Source organism: Nerophis lumbriciformis, linkage group LG02 (assembly GCF_033978685.3).
Source record: "Nerophis lumbriciformis linkage group LG02, RoL_Nlum_v2.1, whole genome shotgun sequence".
Lineage (NCBI taxonomy): Eukaryota > Metazoa > Chordata > Actinopteri > Syngnathiformes > Syngnathidae > Nerophis > Nerophis lumbriciformis.
The window spans coordinates 10,687,843-10,700,788 of NC_084549.2; the positions used below are offsets into that span (position 1 = coordinate 10,687,843).

General features: G+C 40.3%; 1 protein-coding gene across 3 annotated transcripts in view; it reads right to left on the minus strand.

Annotated features, from left to right (window-relative positions):
* The window catches only part of dlg5a (discs, large homolog 5a (Drosophila)), a 223,529-nt gene that overhangs the window by 100,448 nt on the left and 110,135 nt on the right, over positions 1-12,946 (minus strand). For all 3 annotated transcript variants that reach the window (XM_061936460.1, XM_061936531.1, XM_061936380.1), the window contains exons 6-8: positions 11,976-12,235; positions 11,390-11,702; positions 3,018-3,248 (exon numbers count right to left, since the gene is read on the minus strand). In XM_061936460.1, the coding sequence (XP_061792444.1) occupies positions 3,018-3,248; positions 11,390-11,702; positions 11,976-12,235 (804 nt within the window). The remainder of the gene's footprint in view (positions 1-3,017; positions 3,249-11,389; positions 11,703-11,975; positions 12,236-12,946) is intronic.

The following is a 12,946-nucleotide window of genomic DNA, read 5'->3' on the forward strand; positions in this document are numbered from 1 at the left end:
GGTCTTCAGGCAAGGGTCTTCTAAAGATCCCAAAAACTTGTTGTAAAACCCGTAGAGACCTGGCAATCCAGACTATAGCTCTCAGACTCTGGAACAATTTGCACCAGTCCTTCCGTGATCTTGACTGTGTTGAAACTTTTAAGAAACATTTAAAAACTTCTCTTTTGAGTAAAGCTTTTAGTTAATGCACCTTTTAACTATCATCTTTAATCCACTTTGTATCCTTTTTATGATGTTGCCCTTGTTGTTTGAATTGAATTGTTGTTTAATGCCTTTCCTTTCAAAGATTTTGGAGAAGATTGTTTTTATCCAGTTAAACACTTTTTTAGAGGACTGTGACGTTTTAGAAGTCTTTCAGTCTGGGTTTAAACCCCTCCATAGTACCGAGTCAGCTTTATTAAGGGTTTTTAATGACATCCTTCGAGCAACAGTGATCATGTGATTTTAGTTTTACTGGATCTAACAGCAGCATTTGATACGGTGGACCATAATATTTTAATTAGCCGCCTACAGCATCAAGTGGGAATCTGTGGTACTGCTTTGAGTTGGCTGAAGTCATATTTGACTAACAGGACCTTCTCTGTAAATGTTGCCGTTGCTCCCTTGACATGTGGGGTCCCACAGGGCTCAGTTTTGGGACCACTTCTCTTTTCTATTTATTTACTTCCCCTGGGCTCAATCCTACGAAAGCATGATATTTCTTTTCATTGTTATGCCGATGACACACAAATGTATTTTCCGTTAAAGAGAAATCATGCCTCTTCAATACAGCCATTACTTGCCTGTCTTGATGATATCAAGGCCTGGATGGCCCTAAACTTCTTAAATTTCAATGACAAGAAGACAGAAGAAATAGTGTTTGGACCTAGTGGTACCTGTGAGCTCCCCCCTGTTGACTTTGGCCCTTTGGCTTTGCACGTTAAGCCCATGGTCACCAACCTGGGCTTTCGTATTGACTGTGATTTTAAATTGGACCGTCAGATTGGCACCGTGGTGAAAGCCAGCTTTTTTTATTTACGTCAGCTGGCCAAGGTTAAAAACCTTCTTTCTAGGCAACAGTTAGAGACAGTAATCCATGCCTTTATCACATCTCGGCTGGATTACTGTAACTCTTTGTATTTTGGAATAAATCAATCCTCCCTCTCACGTCTGCAGCTGGTCCAAAATGCAGCTGCCCGACTTTTAACTAACACAAGAAAAAGAGAGCACATTACTCCGGTTTTAGCCTCCCTCCACTGGCTGCCTGTGTCTTTTAGAGTCCATTTTAAAATTATCTTACTCGTTTTTAAATCCTTACGTGGTCTTGCCCCACTGTACCTCTCTGAGCTGCTCCACCTCTATGCCCCCACCCGGTCCCCCAGGTCAGCTGATCAGCTGATCCTGAAGGTACCCAAAACAAAGCGCAAGCTCAGAGGGGACAGAGCTTTCTCTGTTGCGGGTCCCAAACTCTGGAACGATCTCCCTCTCCATGTGAGACAGGCCCCTTCTTTGGCTATTTTTAAGAACCTTCTTAAAACCCATTTTTATTCACTGGCTTTTAACCCAGCATGAGACTTTGAACTGTTTTTAGCTTTTAACTTTTTGAACTGTTTTTAACTTTTAAACTGTTTTTATCTAACAAACTGTTCTTAGGGTAATTAGGGACCGAATGTCCCTTTGGGACAGAGGACCCTATTGTATTTCGTGCGTTTTATTATTATTATTATTCCGCCGCCTCTTTGAGCTGTAATTTGACCCCCTTAACATGCTTCAAAACTCACCATATTTGACACACGCATCAGGACTGGCGAAAATTGCCATTTAATAAAAAAACCAAACCCCAAAACTCAAAACTGCGCTCTAGCGCCTCCTAGGAAAAAACAGACAAAACTCGTAGAGACATGAAACAAAAACCACTATGTAGGTCTGACTTAGACCTAGATTTCATACATTAACATCCTTCAGCAAAAATCAACAAGAATTTGGCAATTCCCCCTTCAAAACAAAATTCTAGTAAAAACAGTCACTTTTGCCTCTTTGAGCTGTAATTTTACCCCCTTAACATGCTTCAAAACTCGCCAAACTGGACACACACATCAGGACTGGCAAAAATTGCGATCTAATAAAAAAAAAAAAAAAAAAAAAAAAAAACTCTAAATTGCGCTCTAGCGCCCCCTAGGAAGAAAACACAGACACAACTGTTCCTTGGAAGAAAACTCAGACAAAACTGCCTGTAACTTCCAGTAGGAATGTCTTAGAGACATGAAACAAAAATCTCTATGTAGGTCTCACTTAGACCTACATTTCATATATTGACAACCCCCAGCAAAAATCAACAGGAAGTTTGCAATTCCCCCTTCAAAACAAAAGTTTTGTAAAAACCGGTCACCTATTTTCAAACATTATCTCCTCTGAGCACGTTTGTTGTTTCGGCTTCAAACTAGCACAGGAGAGAGATTGAACCCTTCTGATTAAAAGTTGACCAAAGAGTTTTAATTACTGCTCCGGTTTGGATTTTATGTGCCGTCAAAGTCGGTCCCGTCCATCGCTGCTTGCAGCTTTAATTTATATTTGTTTTTTAAATGTGTATTTTTATTTCTGTTTTAAATGTTATTTTTTAGTCTGTCCTTTGCCTCCATTTTTTTGTGGTGTACAGCCCTTTGTTTTTCAACTGTGCTTGTCTTTAAAGGGCTTTATAAATAAAGTTGGTATGGTATGGTATGGTTTTACTTCACCTATGTTTTGTACAGCGCTTTGTGATTTTATCTGTGAAAAGCGCTTTATAAATAAAATTGACTTACTTACTTACGAGTAATTAGGCCAAAATGATTCATAGAACTTCTCCAAAACATCCTGCCAATCCAAGTTCAAGAATGTGTGAGCAGCATGTTGAAGAAGGGTTACAGAAGTGTGACCTAAATCTCCCTCAGGGTCAGTCCAGTGACATCTTGTAATCCTCACTGGAACCACTAAGCTCTTAATAGGACGTCCAACCTTTGACTGTATACTCAGGTATGGTAGCAGAGGCCCCAGCTCACCTGCCGTGCTTGATAGTACTCCCGGAGAAGCTGATCCCTCTGAATAATGGCTTCGGTCCTCTCCTTGCGGGCCACGTCCCTCTCCTCCCGCACCATTTCAATGTCCTTGCAGGCCTGGCTCAGCTCCTTCTGGGCCTCGGCTTTGTCCTTCACCTCATGGCAGTACTTCTCCAGGAGCTCGTTCCTCTCACAGATGGCCCTGTCGCGGTCCACCAGCGACGAGTTCAACTCCTGCGACAGGATGAGGGGAAAGTGAAACATCGGCAAAGCTATGAGTCATTGACAGGATCAGTCGGTGGATTTCAAAGGCAGTTTGTTCAGAGACAGTCTTCAAAAAGGGAGGGAGAGCTCAACTATTTTTATGCAGCGTCTTGGGAATTTGTGTCCTTCATTTCACTAGCTGGCAAAACTGTCTGAAAAAAAACCTCACTGATTGAGTCTTATTTGCAAAAGTAAGGGTAGCTTTTCCATCGAGCATTTCATAAGAGCTGATTGCAGTAAATGGCGTGACAAACAATAGTAAAAGTACCAAACAACGGAGGACGTTCCTCATTTGGTACGACAACTAAAAAAGGACTACAAATCGGATTTGGTGACCGAACTGAAGCACAGAAGTGGAATGATTGATGAGACACACATCTCAGTTTGTACTCTTGAATATATATATTTTTTTACATACATGAATGCATATTTGGTATATTTCTATCCATTCTTATTTTTTTGCATATTAACAATAAACCATAGAGAAAAATGCTATATTTACAAAGTGCAATATGCTTACGTTGATCAAAATTCTATACGTTTAACATTTTTCTATAAATTATACATCATTTTTTGTACATCAGTAATAAGCAAAATAAACAATAACATGCAAAACATGGCCATTTATCAAAGTGCAAAGCAACATTGATTAGTTTTGCAATTACCAACAGTACAGTGTTTAATAGGTACAGGGATGAATTTTGAACCTTGATAATAAGTCAGGTATACATGCATATGTTCATTTAGATCAGGGGTGTCAAACTCAAATACAGAGTGGGCCAAAATTTAAAACTGAACAAAGCCGCGGGCCAAGGTTGAACAAATGAACCTTTTAATAGGGACCCAAACAAGTTTTGCATTGAATATTGAACAAGCAAGGCTTATATAACTTTATAGTGACATGCAAAATCGAGTTTCAAATAATAATAATAATAATTAAAAAATATCAATGGCATATAAAATAAAATTTAAATAAAAATTGAATGCCTCTTTTCTATTTGCAGCCTTCTGAGGTAAATATCAAAATAAACTTTTTCCACAGGTTAATAATACATTTTAAAATAAAATAACAATAATGAATTAATCAAACATTCAAGCCTTGAAGTAGCAAGAGAAAGTGCATGAATAAAACGTTAATTATTGCTCAGTTAGCTACATTGATTTGCTTTAACACTGAATATGGAACAACGTATATAACTTAATAGTGCAAAATCAACTTTCAAAAAACAAACGAAAAAACATCAATGGTATATTAAATACAATTTGACTAAAAAATTCAATGCCTTTCTATTTGCAGCCTTCTGAGGTAAACATCAAAATAAACTTTTTCGACAGGTTAATAATACATTTTAAAATAAAATAACAATAATGAATTAATCAAACATTCAAGCCTTGAAGTAGCAAGAGAAAGTGCATGAATAAAACGTTAATTATTGCTCAGTTAGCTACATTGATTTGCTTTAACACTGAATATGGAACAACGTATATAGCTTAATAGTGCAAAATCAACTTTCAAAAAACAAACGAAAAAACATCAATGGTATATTAAATAAAATTTTAATAAAAAATTCAATGCCTCTTTTCTATTTGCAGCCTTCTGGGGTAAATATCAACATTAACTTGGTTGGCGGGGGCGGGGTTTGGTGGTAGCCGGGGTGTACATTGTAGCATCCCGGAAGAGTTAGTGCTGCAAGGGGTTCTGGGTATTTGTTCTGTTGTGTTTATGTTGTGTTACGGAGCGGATGTTCTCCCAAAATGTGTTTGTCATTCTTGTTTGGTGTGGGTTCACAGTGTGGCGCATATTTGTAACAGTGTTAAAGTTGTTTATACGACCACCCTCAGTGTAACCTGTATGGCCGTTGATCAAGTATGCCTTGCATTCACTTGTGTGTGTGTAAAAGCCGCATATATTATGTGACTGGGCCGGCATGCTGTTTGTATGGAGGAAAAGCGGACGTGACGACAGGTTGTAGAGGACGTTGAAGGCAGTGCCTTTAAGGCACGCCCCCAATAATGTTGTCCGGGTCGAAATCGGGAGAATGGTTGCCCCGGGAGATTTTCGGGAGGGGCACTAAAATTCGTGAGTCTCCCGGGAAAATCGGGAGGGTTGGCAAGTATGAGTATTAGGGGTGAATGCGGTGTTACGGCGGCACCACCGCTGTATAATACTGGCGGGCCAGCTCTAATGTTAATTTGATATTGCCTCAAGGGCCAAATGAAATTACACGGCGGGCCAAATTTGGCCCGCGGGCCAGAGTTTGACACCCATGATTAAGATTATAACTCCTTGATAACATTTTATTTATGTGAATTTATACATCATTATGAGATGGATGGATAGATAGAAATGTTCTGCTTCTTCTACTCCTTTTCGGACATGTTAAACTTTGTGTGACAATGTAAATATGTGCAGTAATATTGTATAATCTTGTTTCCATGTTCAAAATAATCATAAGTGTAACTTGTTTTTGCACTTAAAAGTCAATTAACTAGTCTATGCTGAAACGTTGCATAAAACATGATTTGTACTGCATTTAGGTTTTATAAAGACAACTGGAATAGTTACCGTATTTTTCGAACTATAAGGCTCACTTAAAATCCTTTCATTTTCTCAAAACTCAACAGTGCGCCTTATAACCTGGTGTGCATAATGTATGGAATAATTTTGGTTGTGCTTACCGACCTCGAAGCTATTTTATTTGGTACATGGTGTAATGATAAGTGTGACCAGTAGATGGCAGTCACACATAAGAGATGCACGTAGAAATACGTGTGGACTGCAATATGACTCAAGTAAACAACACCAACATTTTATATATTCCATTGAAAATATAGAACATTACACACGGCGCTCAAAAATCTATCAAAACGTTTTAGTACGACTTTGGTAAGCTATGAAGCCGCACCGCTTGATGGATTGTACTGTGCTTCAACATACGAGTATTATTATGATGTGTGTATAAGGTAAGATATTGTTTGACGTTTTGTTTCCCAATATTATACAAAAGCAACTTTTCTTACCTTCTGGTACTTGCTGATCTGTATTAGGATCTGCATAAGTCCTGAAAATGTGCATGCCTCCGCCTTTGTAGTCGATAAGCTTCTTCTTTTTCTCTATCTTCTTGTTATGGGACATTCATCCTCTACTGTTGCCATTTCTAATATAACGTAGTGTAAAGTTCTTACTTATATCTGTCAGTAAACTCGCCATGAAAGCGCTAAAACATACCGGTGTAGTGAGCTTACATTATTCACCCAAAGAACTTCAGTTATTAGAGAGTTCCGGTCGGACAGTTTTTCACGGGACACATTTCCAGTGTTGTTTCCGGATGAGGAGATGCTTTTCTGTTATTGATTAAAGTAAAATCTGAATGTCATTAAAACAGTTAGTTAGCTCCATCTTTTGACACTTCTTCCACTTCTGTCCTTGCACGCTACACCACTACAACAAAGATGACGTAGAAAAGACGCTGTCGAAGGTGAGCCACGGAAATTAGACCGCCCACAAAACGGCACATCCTGAAAGCTGCGTGAAGATGATCCGTAAAACATCATCTATGCAACATTTTGACCAAAGAACCACCACTACATGTTACGTAGACCTCAAGGAAGTGTTTTACATTTAGAAAAAATAATAATAATATAACCTATGCGCCCTATGGTTCGGAAAATATGATAATTATATTTATCTTACTTCTTATGAGTGACAATTAATTATAAATCTGAACAAATCAAAGGATGAACAACCTCCTGGTGTTTTGTTTATCTTCACAAGTTTTGTCAGTGCAAACAGCTGAACCTAAATATATTGTTGACTGTAAACACATACTTGCCAACCCTCCCGAATTTTCCGGAAGACTCCTGAATTTCAGTGCCTCTACCGAAAATCTCCCGGGACAACCATTCTCCCGAATTTCTCCCGATTTCCAGCCGGACAACAATATTGGGGTCGTGCCTTAAAGGCACTGCCTTTAGCGTAGTCTCTCACCTGAAAAGGAGACTATTATATATGTGTCTGTTATTCATAGGTTTATCTATAACCCATAAAGTAGGCAGGCACAGAGCTATTTCTCAGCCTGTGTTTATTCCAGCCGGCACGTTAATACACTGACACACAACATCCGGATTCCCATCATGCAACAGACTGCAGAGAGTGGCCAGATCAGCCGAACGCACCATCGGAGGTGTGCTCCCAACCATCTGCAACATCTACACCAGGCGGTGTAGATCCAAGGCCAAGAAGATAGTGAGGGACTCTAGCCACCCAAGCAACTGCCTCTTCTCACTGCTGCAGTCAGGCAAGCGCTACCGGAGTCTCATGGCCAACACGGAGAGACTCAGGAGGAGCTTCTATCCCCAAGCCATCAGACTGCTCAACTGCACCGCTGATTAACACTTATCACAATTGCAGAAAACCGCACGCACAAGAATCACTTTACTTACTGGACTACAATACTTACAATACTTACCACTGTAATTACCGGACTACAATACTCTTCATTCAATGACTGTAAATACTGTAAAAACAAGAGTATAAAGAGGTCATACTGTTTGTTCATACTACTGTCACTACTCAACTGCCAAAAGAACTGTAGACACCTTAATATTTATTACTTTCTATACTGTATATACTGTGTATACTGTATATACTGTTATATTATTTGATATTGTACTGTATGTGACTACTGTACTTTTACTTGTGCTGATACTTCTACCATAACTACTGGGACTTATTGTGCAACGTATTGTCTTGTAATTAATGTACATCAGAGCTATTCGAATTGTTGTATTCTTTTGTATTTAGTGTATTAGATTCAGCAACTAGTGTTTGGATCCCACTGTACGCAATATCTGAAGAGCATGGAAAAAAGCATTTCACTGTGGTGTACTCTGCATGTGACAAATAAAACCCTTGAACCTTGATGCATTGCTTCAAAACTACAGCAAGTAGTAATGTCCAAAATGTCAACAATATTGAGGGCGTGCCTTAAAGGCACTGCCTTTAGCGTCCTCTCACCTGAAAAGGAGACTATTATACATGTCTCCGTTATCAATAGGTTTATCTATAACCCATAAGACGGTGGCCGAATGGATATACCGTATTAGTCGAACTATAAGTTGCAGTTTTTTTTCATAGTTTGGTGGTGCGACTTATACTCAGGACCGACTTATGTGTGAAATTATTAACACATTAGCGTAAAATATCAAATAATATTATTTAGCTCATTCACGTAAGAGACTAGACGTATAAGATTTCATGGGATTTAGCGATTAGGAGTGACAGATTGTTTGGTAAACGTATAGCATGTTCTATATGTTATAGTTATTTGAATGACTCTTACCATAATATGTTACGTTAACATACCAGGCACCTTCTCAGTTGGTTATTTATGCCTCATATAACGTACACTTGTTCAGCCTGTTGTTCACTATTCTTTATTTATTTTAAATTACCTTTCAAATGTCTATTCTTGGTGTTGGCTTTTATCAAATAAATTTCCCCAAAAAATGCGACTTATACTCCAGTGCGACTTATATATGTTTTTCCCTTCTTTATTATGCATTTCCGGCAGGTCACTCATGAACGGTCAGAGAAGCAAAAGGCGGCGGCAACGCCGTATTATGGGCCACCTTGCAAGCAACATCCCGTTCTCATTTGCGGATGTTTTCAACAAATCCGTGAAGGATATGTTCCCGGATTCAGAGATCGCTCGCCAGTACTCAAATGGCAGAACAGAGGCTACTCAAATAGTGAAAGGTAAGTGTTATTTATTTTTAAAAGTACGCAGCAAGTACAGTACAGTTAGTAGAACAACTATGTTTTCATTACTGTGTACTGTACTATATATATATATATATATATATATATATATATATATATATATATATATATATCTATCAGTGTTTCCCACAGGACAGGCATCTATTTGTGGTGGTGTGGTCAGGGGGTGGGGGGTGGCGGCGGCAGCGGCGATGACCAAGAAGAACGCGGAGTTGGAATATAATTACAACATTTTATGTACATATTTATATACAGATTTGAACAATTAGTTATTTACTGAAATATATTTATTAATTATGGTTATTACAAAAAATATATCTTATAAAATATAAAAACTAAAATGTCTCTTAAAGCTCTGCCCCTTTAATTAGTGCATACATCATCTGTGTGAAGGAGTGAACATCCAACATTAGAATTTATTACTAACGAGCAGAAGCGCTCTGTACAGTGCCGTCTAACCTTAAGCGGCAGCAGCTCAACACATGCAGGGTTCAACGTTAAGCTTTTTTTCTACTTGCCCGACTTCTCAAATCTACTTGCCCCAATATTTTTACTTGTCCTGCCTAGGATTTTTTCTGGCTGCATAGTGCTCATGGCTTATGTCTTACTAAAATCCCTCCCGTTGACTATTTACAACACTACACAGTAATTATTATTATTATTATTATTATTATCTATAATTACATTTAAATGGCATTGCATACATGTAAAAATAAATGCTATTTCACATTATTTGACCAGTAGCAGTTACACCCATCTGAACAGGTCAGCCACCTGTTTAAAGCCCGATCACAGTTGAAATCCTGAAATGAAGGGCCTTTAAAGGCCAAAACATTAACCTGGACAACATTTTAACACCTGGTTGGCTCAGATTTTATTCTTTTCATTGCATTCACATGCTGCAGTGGACAGTGGACAATTTAGCTTCAGTATTAATGCAGTATCTGAAGCACCGTCTCCACGTGTGTTTATTGACAACAGGGTTATAACCTGGACACGGTAGCTCGTCGGTATGGTAACAGGTAGTGATGGGTTGATGAGGCTTCATGAAGCGTTTTGACACATTGCAAAACTGTATTGATACTGTGTCGAATACTGTGTCACTAAATACTGACATCTGCTGGACATTAAAAATCCCTACAGGCAACCTATGGACCGACTCAACTGACACTGATTTTATGACCTAGTATATACAATAATATAAACCAAGTTATTGTATTTCATTTAGGATTATTTCATAACTTCATTTTAATAAAAATATATTTTTTTATCTTTTATAGATACAGTCAATAAATAATGTGAACAGTATCATAACATGGAAATCTAAGAGAACGTGTTGTGGATGAGAATGCTTGTGGACCTGGAATTTTTTTTTTTTTTTACACATTTGTATTTAAAAAAAACCCCGTTTTTCCAACTTATTCAATTTTAGACGCTTTCTCTTCTTAGTTATTTCTCCGGCTGTAGAAAAGACCCGCTCACAGGGCACAGAGGAGGCGTCAGTGCGACACAGTTCGCGTATCGGTCACGTGACCAAAACAGCTCATGATCGGTCACGTGACTTTCTAAAAGCGGTACGCGCACCGACACAGGGTTTTGCTTTATGAGCTCCACGCATGCGACGATGCATCGGTGTTGCCGGACCCATCACTATTAACACGTGACTGTTACTACGTGCGTCTGCCCCGGCCCCCGAGTCAAACAGCGGCGGTGTTAATGAAGCAGCGTCAGGCTGCTCACCGTCAGTGAAACGCTCGGTGAAATCGCGGATTAACGTTAAATATATGACGCGCCGCGAGCGATGCAGCTATAACCTATCTACCTATAACCTATATTATCCTCGTATTTTGATCTGGTCGGTCCGTTCTTCTTTTACTTTGTCGTCGTCTTCTTCTTCTTCTGGCCCACCACAAAATTTTGGCGGAGTTACAATGCATAGTAGGCTACCGCCACCTACTGCACCGGAGTTGTAACTACAAGCTCCATTCACAGACAGAGTCCCATTGCTTTTATGAGCGGTCGAGCGAGTCAAAAGCCGAAAAATCCATTTGTGGCGGACGTAATTATTTCGTGGCGGGCCGCCACAAATAAATGAATGTGTGGGAAACACTGTATATATATATATATATACATATATATATATATATATATATATATATATATATATATACTTTAATTTCAGTGAATTCTAGCTATAAATATACTCCTCCCACCTTAACCCCGCCCACCCACCCCCCGAATTCGGAGGTCTCAAGGTTGGCAAGTATGTGTAAACAAAGCGTTCAATGCAAACGCACACTAAAAGCGTGCACACGTCCAGTTTCAATACCTGTCTGAGCGCCTCCAACTCCTCGCTGGCCACCACCCTCTCCGAAGAGGTGTTCTTCAGCCGGGCCTCGGCCGCCTCCAGCTCCGTCTGCAGCTTGTCCAGCTCCTTGATCACCTGGTCGCGCTCGCTCATGATGAGGCGGTACTCGTTGAACACGGAGTCCCTCTCCTCCTTGTACTTGTCGCAGTCCTTGGAGGCCTTTAGCTGCAGGTTCTTGTAGCGCGTCACCTCCGACTGCAGCCGCTCCATCTCGCGCTGGAGCTCCTTGTTTTGGGCCGAGGACTTGTTCAGCTCCTGCTGCACGGAATCGAACCTGGGAGGGCGCAATTGAGGTCATTTTAGAAAAATGAGCACAACAGAAGGACCAACATTGATTTTCCATGGTTTCAGCTCATATCACAGAGCTTTGTGTTGAGTATAATCAAAGTACAAGGACACTTTCGCTTGGCAGGCTTCCCTGTCAAAAAGCCCAACAGTCGGCTCATCAGATGGTGTTTGGGAAGGATGGCCTTGAACATAAGAGCTTAACAATAGGATTTTTTTTCATCATTACGTGACGTGTGTAAACAGACGATGGCGCTTTCACCTCCTAATGGAAGTGGAGTACTGCTGCTGGTAGTGCATAGCCGACTCCCGCTGTAGGAGCAACGCGTCCATCTGCTTCTGAAGCCGCCGGTTCTCCTCCTCGGCCTGCTCCAGGCGACTCAGGTCGGTGTTGTGGGTGGCCACCTTCTCGCTGTGGCGCTTGCTGAGGGCGTCGTACTCCTTCTTGACGCCCTCCAGCTTGTCCATGGCCGTGTCGTACAGTTTGTTCAGCACCTCCGAGGAGCCCTTTTCTCGCATTACCTGCCGTGTGCGACAAACAAAACAGTCATGTGATGTGACTTAATCTGTGGCTCCTTTATCATTGCCTGTAAAAGCATTTTACAGCCCTTTTTTTGCTGTGCATAAGCATCACTTTTTATGCCTTTTATCACTGTTCTGTAAATGCCACCAGGCACACTTTATCCTGCTATCCTGTGTAAAAGGCACATGTGAATAACTGCCAGAATGACTAACAATTAGGGGTGTAACGGTACGTGTATTTGTATTAAACCGTTTCGGTACGGGGGTTCCGGTTCGGTTCGGAGGTGTACCGAACGAGTTTCCACACGGACATATTAAGTAGCGTAACGCACGTTGTGTAAACAATGCACACCGAGGCACAACACACGGCATGCTAGCAGCTAACAGGCTAGGATAGACTGACCATACGTCCTCTTTTCAACGGACATGTCCTCTTTTGCGGAGCTGTCAGGGCGGAGTTTCTTAAATGCCTCAAATGTCCGGCATTTTGAGTTAGGGTTGCGTGTATTTTCAATGTACGTTCAGGGTTAAGAAGGGGTTAAAAACAAAACAAATTGTGCACGCAGCAGCATTGGTGAGGGAGGGGCAGAGACAGAGAGAGAGAGAGAGTTATGATAAACGCGCATGCGTCGCCAGGCTCTGCTTTTTATCCATAGGTTTATCAGATTTAATTTTTTTATTATCTATAGCAGGGGTGTCAAAAGTGTGCCC